Source organism: Pungitius pungitius, chromosome 8, assembly GCF_949316345.1.
Source record: "Pungitius pungitius chromosome 8, fPunPun2.1, whole genome shotgun sequence".
Lineage (NCBI taxonomy): Eukaryota > Metazoa > Chordata > Actinopteri > Perciformes > Gasterosteidae > Pungitius > Pungitius pungitius.
The window spans coordinates 6150033-6159750 of NC_084907.1; the positions used below are offsets into that span (position 1 = coordinate 6150033).

At 40.6% G+C, this 9718-nt stretch overlaps 1 protein-coding gene across 5 annotated transcripts; it reads left to right on the plus strand.

Annotated features, from left to right (window-relative positions):
* Window positions 1-277: 277 nt before the first annotated feature.
* Window positions 278-9066, plus strand: LOC119229470 (poly(rC)-binding protein 2-like). 5 transcript variants are annotated; one of them, XM_037489832.2, is made up of 14 exons: window positions 278-446; window positions 1308-1344; window positions 1877-1999; window positions 2532-2555; window positions 2658-2690; window positions 2846-2962; window positions 3064-3195; window positions 3346-3474; window positions 3871-3945; window positions 4517-4558; window positions 5438-5537; window positions 5731-5783; window positions 6030-6199; window positions 6740-8336. In XM_037489832.2, the coding sequence occupies exons 2-14, from the start codon at window positions 1333-1335 to the stop codon at window positions 7176-7178; spliced, it is 1449 nt and encodes a 482-aa protein (XP_037345729.1). In that variant the 5' UTR covers window positions 278-446; window positions 1308-1332; the 3' UTR covers window positions 7179-8336. The 5 variants fall into 5 exon arrangements, with proteins under 5 accessions (XP_037345729.1, XP_037345728.1, XP_037345727.1 ...); XM_037489831.2 differs by lacking the exon at window positions 278-446 and adding an exon at window positions 503-1133 and having other exon boundaries at window positions 5465-5537; XM_037489830.2 differs by lacking the exon at window positions 278-446 and adding an exon at window positions 506-1133.
* Window positions 9067-9718: the final 652 nt, after the last annotated feature.

Consider the following 9718-nt stretch of genomic DNA (forward strand, 5'->3'; position numbering starts at 1 on the left):
TGCTTTAATACATGAAAAACACGTGGGATATCAGTTATTTTCAACAACAGATCTCCCCGTTGAGACATTTTGAACAAATCCATGTTTATAATTTGCGCAAAAACGTATTGGTTGAAATTAAAAGGATTTAATTTGCCTTTCATGTTGTAACACTATTTCACAAAAAAATGTGCTATTAACTTTTTTTTTTGTATACGCCAAGTTTGGGAATCTGTGGGTCAAACCAAAACTCAGGATGGGGGTTTGGTTGGGGTGAAAGGCAAAAGTTCAGAGGTTATAATTTTGTTGTCTTTGTGCAAAGGAGTGGAGCTCGATCTCACATCACTCTTCCCTCTTCCCCGAGTCCTTTCTAAACTCTCCCCCGGGTTTCTACCCTCCCGAACCTCTCCCCTTCTACCCTTAAAACCCCAACCCTCCCCCCGGTCTCGTACCACAACACCATTCAGGTAAGTCTTAATCTGATATGTTGTGTTTTTTTATTTACGTTATGTGTTATGATTAGAAGTAGCGGAAAGAAATTGCGCCCAGCAGCTAGCGGATTCTTGTGCAGCATGCTAACAGGCCGCACGATGAGCACGCAGTCTCTCCGTCCAGAATGCTTTAGCTAGCTAAGCTAGCCTTAAGCTAGGTAGTCTTAGCTTAGCTAGCCACGTAGAAGTTTGATTTCATTGTTGCTTTGAAAACGGCTGTTTTTTGTCTGTAGTTGAATGAAACCGGGATATAACAGCAATGCTGCGAAAGCTGTCGATGTTTGATCAACTATTAACAACGTTGACGAATCAAGCTAGCTAGCTTAGCTAAATAACGCACGCATGCTCCATTCATTTTTCCAGCACGGCGAGAAAGCAAAATGCTAAATGGCTAAGCGACTTACAAAAAAGCGTAAATAGTTGATGGACTTACGCCGAAACTAACCAACACACGCAAAGCGAGCTATTAAATGCGCACATATCGCGCTGAGCACACGTATTCATGTTTTTTTAGTAACTACGGCCATAATAATATTGCGGTAATAGTCGGTAAATTTGTTGGTAAACTTGATTCACCGCTAACGAAGGCATCGTTAGCATACAAGCAATGTGTTTTTCCCTTAGCACGGCGCTCAACTCAATGCTAACGTACTTATTTGAATGGTAGGTAACTTGTACAGTCGAAGCACTGATATGTTTGTAAATTAATACATTGTGTGCAGGCAGTGTGAGAGTGAGTCCCGTTCCTCGCTATTCGTCGTTGCACGAATCAGTTTTCACGAGCAGTAACGTTAGCATGAGCTGCACGGATCTAACATTATCATGTTCTCTGGACAGGTTCAGTAAGGAAACATCTTTTCAAATGGAAAACCAGGTACGAACGTCTTCTATTGGTTTGTTTTTTCCAACATTATACCCATTTAAAGTGTGTTACGTTACATTGTCTGGTGCAAATTAATGTTTTAGTTCGACAAAATATGGTTCATGCTAACAAATGTAGGGCCTTATACTGAATGTATGCTGACATATAGTACAGTAATACCTATATGCAGTAAGAACACCTCTCTCTCACATCACTATGCCAGAGTTTAGCATTAAGGAATATGGTTAAGATGTCAGATATTTGTGTATCGGCCAGTGTTATAATATAAATGGTAGTGTACTACTAACTCACAGTGAGCGGGGTTATTTTTGTTGCCATAACATTTAGTATTTACCTCTTTGGTGACCACATGTAAATCAGTTTTTGCAAGGCACCAGTTATACATGAATTAGAGGCACACCACATGTCCTACCTTTTTGTTAACCCCATTCTGCATTCATGCCATGTGTTTTCTATATGCACTGCTGATTCAATGACATCGTCATTCTTGGTGTATCATTCCTCGTCTGCTATATCCTTTTAGAGCCATCTCGGTGACCAAAGATCTCAGTTCTGTACTGACGACCAGGTTGCAGTAATGGACTCCGGTGTGATTGAAGGAGGGCTCAATGTCACCCTTACCATTAGGCTGCTCATGCATGGCAAGGTGAGATCCCCCACGAGCTGCGTGCGCCAGGACTCTAATAGCATACAACAGCATATTCATGAAAATAAAGTTTCTCTGCAATGTATAAAGGGCAGGGGAATTGATGTGATGAGTCAGGGTATTCACTTGGTGTAGAGATCCTTTATGTCAAAGAAAAGTAAAGTGTTTTGGCATGTTACCGTGTTGCTGATTTTACACAGACCTTGTTCGTCTCGTCATTTTCAATGACTCCTGCTCAAAATCTGACCCACACGTCATCTTAGACTCTGGACAAACCACGATATGGTGCGTCCCAAAATATTGTCCTCTAAAGGCTCTGCTAGCCTGTAGTATTAAAAATAAGGTCCCAGCACCTGCTCAACATCAGCAAAACACAATTGCTGTGAGCTGACTGCATGCTGGATCTCATCGTGGTCAACAACCGCATCTTGAGTCTGTGTCTGTTACTATGCAAACTTTTTGACGTCTTCAACTTTTGGAAACTGATTAGTGTGAAAGTTGATTAATGAAAGATTATCTTTTCCTGTTTTAGGAGGTCGGAAGTATAATTGGAAAGGTAAGCTGCTATTTAATAAACCTGATGTTTTGTTTGTCTATCATTATTTGAAGATCTTTTTTTCAAGCAATAATGAATCCAACCTTTGTTCTCTGCTAATAGAAAGGTGAATCTGTGAAGAAGATGAGAGAAGAGGTGAGGTCCTATTATTGTTCATTCTATTATTGTAAAGTACAAACAAATATAATGGTACAATCACTACGAGGCCAGCGTCACATATTTGTCTTTACGGTTGGAAGTTTGTCCTAATTTTTAGTTTTTAATTTCTTGCTTTTTTTCTCTGTCTGTAGAGCGGTGCTCGCATCAACATCTCGGAGGGCAATTGTCCGGAGAGGATCATTACTTTGGCAGGTCCAACCACTGCCATCTTTAAAGGATTCTCCATGATCATTGAGAAGCTGGAAGAGGTAGATGACAGTTTATGCTGACTTATGAATTCATTGGTTAGCTGCAACCAGCTCTGACAGGAACTAGATGAACTCGTATCGTTATGTATTTTTTTTCCCAGGATATAAGCAGCTCAATGACAAACAGCACAGCAACCAGCAAGCCCCCCGTGACCCTACGCATCGTGGTGCCCGCCAGTCAGTGTGGCTCCCTCATCGGGAAAGGTGGCTGCAAGATCAAGGAAATTCGAGAAGTATGCCTAAAGAAAATAATAAAATACAGACCACACGTGTCCATATATGTTCAGCGTTAGCATTCTTGTTACCTTTCAAGGAATTTAGTTCATGAAATGCTAACACTCAGCAAGTCTTGAATTCTCATCTAATTTTACTCTGTCTTCCAGTCAACTGGCGCTCAGGTACAAGTGGCGGGTGACATGCTCCCCAACTCCACAGAGCGAGCCATCACCATTGCTGGTACCCCCCAGTCGATAATTGAGTGTGTAAAGCAGATCTGTGTGGTCATGCTTGAGGTAAGTGAAGCTATTATTCAAATTTAGTGGCAGTGGTTCATTTTTTAATTAATGATGTGAAATCAGTTGTTCTTTTGGCTGCTAGGCTTTGAGTAGTGATCTATAAAATCCATTTTTACAGTGAAATGCCGCTGTATCCTATAGCATAATATAAAAACCACATTAAAGTTCCCTATTGGCAGACACGCAAAGTGTTCTTTTTAGCATTGGATTTTAAAAACGCATTCCTTGTACAGAGCTATGGCTTTTGAAATATCGCACTCTCATGCTGATGTGCTTCAAGTAATTGTTAGTACTCCATTTGTAATTTTAAAAGCTTCTACAGTAGATTGTTCTACAATTATGATTACATGGGTAGCAATCCAATAACACTGACCCACTTTGTCTCCCCTGCAGTCTCCCCCTAAGGGGGTCACTATCCCCTACCGACCCAAGCCTTCAGGTTCCCCCGTCATCTTCGCAGGCGGACAGGTACACACACCTTTTTTCATTTGTGATGTTCTTAGTTTCTGATATTTTGGCATCTTATCTGTGTGTGTCTGTGTTGAAAATGTTATACTTAGATATTGATTTGATAGGCTCAGAGTATATTTCTCTCAATGAAACTTACTAAATGATCATTTAAGGTTTGATAGTAACTGTGCATAGTCTATATGTTCATAAAACTGTCAACCAAAGCTCCTTTTGCTAATTGTCTTGAAGAGGTGGTTTTAGTAGTCTGATGACCATGAAGCATTTCATTGAGTCAGTTTCTTGGGTAAAATTCTTTCTGCTCCATGTCAGTCTAAAGGTGTTTGATCTTACCGAAAGTTTTTTATTCTTCAAAAAGCAAGAATAGTATCTAGTACTAGTGTCTCTGCAGCTTTCTCCTTCTTCCTGAAATAGAGACTTTGGACAGGATATGTTTTGATATTCCTAAATTATATAAGTTTCAGAAAAGCGTTTTGATTTTTTTGTTGTTGATATATTGGTGAGTTGGAGATGTAACTTGACCCAGATCAGATGGGAGGCCTATCAATGCTTTTGTTTTCTTTTGTTTCAGGCGTATGCTGTACAAGGACAGCATGCGATGCCACAGCCAGATGTAAGTGCAGTAGACCATTTTTCTAAGATGCCCATCACTCCCACCCATATTTACAACAGTCTTTTTCAGAAACTGGCAACTGCCATCCCACCTACAGATGCCCCATTTTACAGCCTGCAACTGTAGCTAAACTTGCCCAAATTATATTTTTGACCAACTCTGGGCTTATTTAGTAACAAATTTTTTTCATTTAGTGAGCAGCAGCACTGTTGGTACTTAATGTTTCTCATTCTACTGGCAGTCTGTATTTATTAAACCAACACTTGTTTGTGTTCATCCAGACTCATCCACAGTCCCATGAATATTAATCTTTTCCTGCTGCTCACTCTTTTGTGTTTGTCCTTTTTGGTTCTGTCTTTTTTTATGTTTCTCATTCAGCCTGTCCCAAATAACTGTTTACAAACCCTCCCTCATTACCAGTTGTACTAAATCTCATCCGTTTGTCTTTTTAATGAGCTTTAGATGTTCTATCAGGAGCATTGGATGTAATACTGTTTGGTATTAGTCATACATTGCACTGAATATTAGCAACAGAAGTCAGATAATGTAAAACATGGCTATAAAGAGGTAAAAAAACAACAACATTTATTTACATTCATACATGCATTTTTTGTCCTGACCCTGAAGCCTACAAGAAAGCATTAGCACACGATGCAGCCTGCTCCTTGGAGTAATACCTGTGGGGTTCCCCACATAGACGAGTCATAGACCACAACGGTTTTCGGTCACATTTTTTTGAATGAATAAGATTTCTGCCATGGTGTTTTTCTGTGGAGGTGCTCTGTCTGGCTGCCTGTACTGACTGTGATCTGTTTTTCCCTCTTCCTGTGTTTTCCATTTCCTCCATTTCTCTCCCTGCCCTCTCTGTCACTCTCACAGTCTTCCTCTGCTGCTATCTCTCCACAGCTCACCAAGCTTCACCAGCTGGCCATGCAGCAGAGCCCCTTCCCCATCGCACCAAGCAACCAGGGTTTCACTGGTATGCAGCACAAGCTGTCAATTTTTCATCCCCCAACAGTCTGAAGAATTGCATCACAAGCAAGATAATCATCTGTTAATCACATTTGGGGGAAGGAAAAAAAAAGATTTCTGTCCTCACTTGTAATGCCATTTATTAGCTGTAGAGGTGTTTGCCTTCTTATAACGTCACCAATCAGCTGTTTCTTCTACAGGGATGGATGCTTCTGCTCAGAACAGTTCCCATGAAATGACCATTCCAAATGATGTAAGTAGTTTAAATTTGTATCACTGCAACAGTAAGTTGCAGTGATACAAATGTTTTCTCAATGTTTTCTCACCCATCACTATGCTGTATCTATGGCAACCATGCGGTTTGACTGGGATAAAAAACAAAAAATGCCATAACGTTAAGCTTTATTCCAGCTTGTTTTCACCTAGTTGCTAACTTTTCCTGAGGCTGTGGGTCTATTAGGGATGCATTCCTTAACCTCGCTGCTCTACTCCACTCCAGCTCATCGGATGCATCATCGGCCGCCAGGGAGCCAAGATCAACGAGATCAGGCAAATGTCGGGCGCCCAGATCAAGATTGCGAATCCAGTAGATGGATCGACCGACCGCCAGGTCACCATCACCGGCGCGCCGGCCAGCATCAGTCTGGCGGAGTACCTCATCAACGCCAGGTGAGATAATCAGCTTTGTAGTCTGTCGGCTCTCGACAGCTGATTCTTTCGATCAGACCTTTAAGAGGATCAACACGGGTTGTGCCGTGTCACGGTCAGTTTGTTTGAAATGTAAATATTTTGTCTAGCTGACCACAAAACTAAAGTAACTTGTTAAAGTATAAAATGTTTGATATACCCAATATGTTATGCAAATATATCAGCAGCAGAATTCTTTAATTTTAATTTGTTTTTTATTCACAAGATTTGGTTTATTTATTTTGTGGCTACTGTTAATCACTTTAGTGCTGTTAGCTCTCGGTCTTCTTTTCCCTTTATTCTACCCTTCACTTGGCCTCACATCAATCAATCACTGAGAGATGTGATTTTTTTTTTTAATTGTCTTTCTAATGAAGCTTTTTGTCTTGTTTTGATCACGTCCCTGAGTGATCCCTCCTCCCCCCCCACCCACCTTCCTTTCACTACCCCCATTGCTCACCAGCCTGCCCTGTGACCCATCCCGACTGTGTTGTCCCTCTCTCCTTGTCTCTCTTTCTACAGTGTAGAGTCCTCTAAACCTCCTCCCTCCTCCTTGAACCCTGAACAGACCAGCCTGTGCTCTCCCTCCACCTCTACTACTGCTACTACCACCACTACTACTACTACCACCACCTCCTCTGCTGCTATCTCTTCCTCCTCCTCCTCCTCCTCCTCCTCTTCCTCCTGTGTGGTGCCCCCCTCAGCCTCCATCCCTCTGTCCTTGTTGGCTCCAGGGCCGCCTCCTCCCTCCTCTTCCTCCTCCTCTTCCTCCTCCACTGATTTCCTGCTCCCCAGCTCTCCTGCCTGTGTGTCCAGTCTCCTCAGTCTCAAGCCCCTCCCTCTCCTGGCCCTCCATGTTGTCAGTGGGGCCAGTAACCCCGCACACTCCATACCCGCTGAGCCCAAAATTGCCCCAGAGCTGAGCTCCAAGTCTAAACGGCGAAGGCTTTCCCCTTACTAACAAAGGAAACACAAGTCATCACTACTAAAGTACTGACAATGCTCTCTGTTGTCTGCACTTGCTTTTTGTATCTGGCCGTGCCGCGCTTTCTTCAGAAAACAAACGCACAGTGTTAAACAGCCAGACAGGTGGCCGCCGACGTATTTATAAAATGGGTATCTGTAGCTTGATTTGACCTGTCTCTTAAGGATGTGACATGTTGAGTGCATTACATTATTAAATTACTTTTAATCTAGCATGAACAGTGAATTGGTTCACTGGTTTTACTGAAGCATTTCTCTCTTTGTGTAAGCTCTGCTCCGGTAGCAGCTCTTTAAGATGTCACATTGTATTTATGGGAATAGTTTTCTTGTAGTGAATTTTAAGTGAATATTGTTGGCTGTTATAAAAGAGAGTATATGTATTATGATGGTTTTATTTTATTTTTCCCATAAAGTAGTGATTTGTAATTTAAAACTCCAAGTAAATCTGCCCTCAGGTATCAACAGCACCAAATCACTCTTTGAGATGATTCTTTTTTGTAAAACTTCCAACTAATTGAGCTTAGTTTTAAAGGAATAGTTTGACACTCTGAAATACTTATTTTCAACTTGTGGCTGAGATGAATATCACATGTCTGTAATTCAAATATGTAGCCTGGCTCTGCCCAAAACCTGATTCATGATTGACTATTTCATGGCCAGAAGCAATGACTTCCTGAAGTGTCTGCCGTTAACTTAACAGTAAAGATGGGACTTAAGGAAGTTACATAATTACAATATAGGCTTTTTTTGGCAAATGAACCAGATTCATTGTGCTCGTTAGTGAGCTTTAGAGGATCCTGAGTAGGTTACCTCTTTCCATTTCTTTATGCTGAGCTAACTAGTTACTATCAATATTAATTCCCTAAGAATGCAAGTAAGCATGTTTCTCCAGATGTTAAACTTCAAAACTCCTTAATTACGTCACTAAACCACAAAGTGTCGGTTGAGAGCTGACCCTTAACAGCTGTTGAAAAGAGGAGAACCCGAGCTGAAGTATCATCCTTTTACATTTCCTTAAATCAATGTATTGATGAACCCTATCTAACATTTTATTCTGATGTAATGTATTGTAAATGAACTTTATCTTGCCTGTCTGAATGCATGCCTTATTCTCTCTCTCTGGGTGTCTCTGTCTCTCCAGGCTTTCCTCTGAGGCCACAGGACTGGCAGCCAACTGATAGACACTGCATCTGCACTAAATCTCACTTTTATATCATCGGCCTCCATAAAGCAGTCAATGCAACTATCCAACTTAAGAGTTTATATATTATGCTGCCTCTTCCTCATTTGAAATCACATCAACCGCCACTGATTTGATCTGCTGAGTTCATTATTTATTTCATTTGTTTTGGTTTTAGTCAAAAGAAGCAATTAGGTTTTTAATTCCCTTTTCGAGTCAAGTTGGAGGTTTTAATGATTTTTTTTTCCCAATGGGTTCCCTTTTTCTTTCTTTACCATCAGAGTAGAGTTTGAAAACTCTGAATAGGCCTAGAATTAGTTCTGTACAGTCATTTTTTTTTTCTTTAAAAAGGAAAAGACAAAATAAAAAATTATCAAAAATAAGAATAGTGACTTATTGTGTTTATATATACACCCCCCCCTCTTTTCTCACCCAGTTCCACAAAGTCAGCTGGTCCATTTTATGTCCATGCTTGCTTTAACTATACACCTCATTCTCCCCCTTTGTCTTCTGTTTGAAGTTCTTGTAAAATCAGTTACACTCGTGTCACGTAGCTGTACAGTGCATTGTCACTATATTTGGTTATCACGACAAATGTTTTACACTCATAATTGAATTTATCCAGATGATTTAATGTGTATTACTACGCATGTCACTTTCCCCCATCTCTACGTGTCATTCCTGTCCCCCCCCTCCCCTTCCTTAGACCTGAGATCATGTTTTGATATTTTGCGGGGATGGGAGTATTTTTTGGGGGGGGGGATTTGGGCGTGGCTCTATGATTCAGAATTGGAGGGTTCTCCTCACTTTTTTTGTAAAGACTGATGTATACAAACAAAATGTTGGAATATTTGTTTTAAATGGAGGAAATATTTTTTTTTAAACTACCAAAGGGAGATTAACTCCTGGAAACTTGAGTGATCTGTCTGTTGGATGTGATGAGGCTGAGAACTGAGCTGATTGAAGCTCTGGAACTAGACAAAGGGTTGTGAGTTAACACTAGTTTCCTGCTCTTTGCTTTGCTCAGAAAATGATTTTATTTTTTATTTGCAGGAGAGAAAAACTTGTGCACGTTTTGAGACTAGACCTGGGTGCCACAACATTGTTAAAAAAACAAAAAACTGAAATAAAGATGTGAAATGCTCAAACCACAATTTTGTCTTGAATGTGTCACTGGATGAAGTACACTGAACACAGATTTTCTAGGATTGATTTTATTTTAAATTGTTTCTTAAATATATTTATTGTACAGTTACAATAATAGAAAAAGGAAACATTGCAGTTCATACAGGGGTTTTTCAATCGGCATCTTCACTGTTGAGACACTAGAGGGCAGT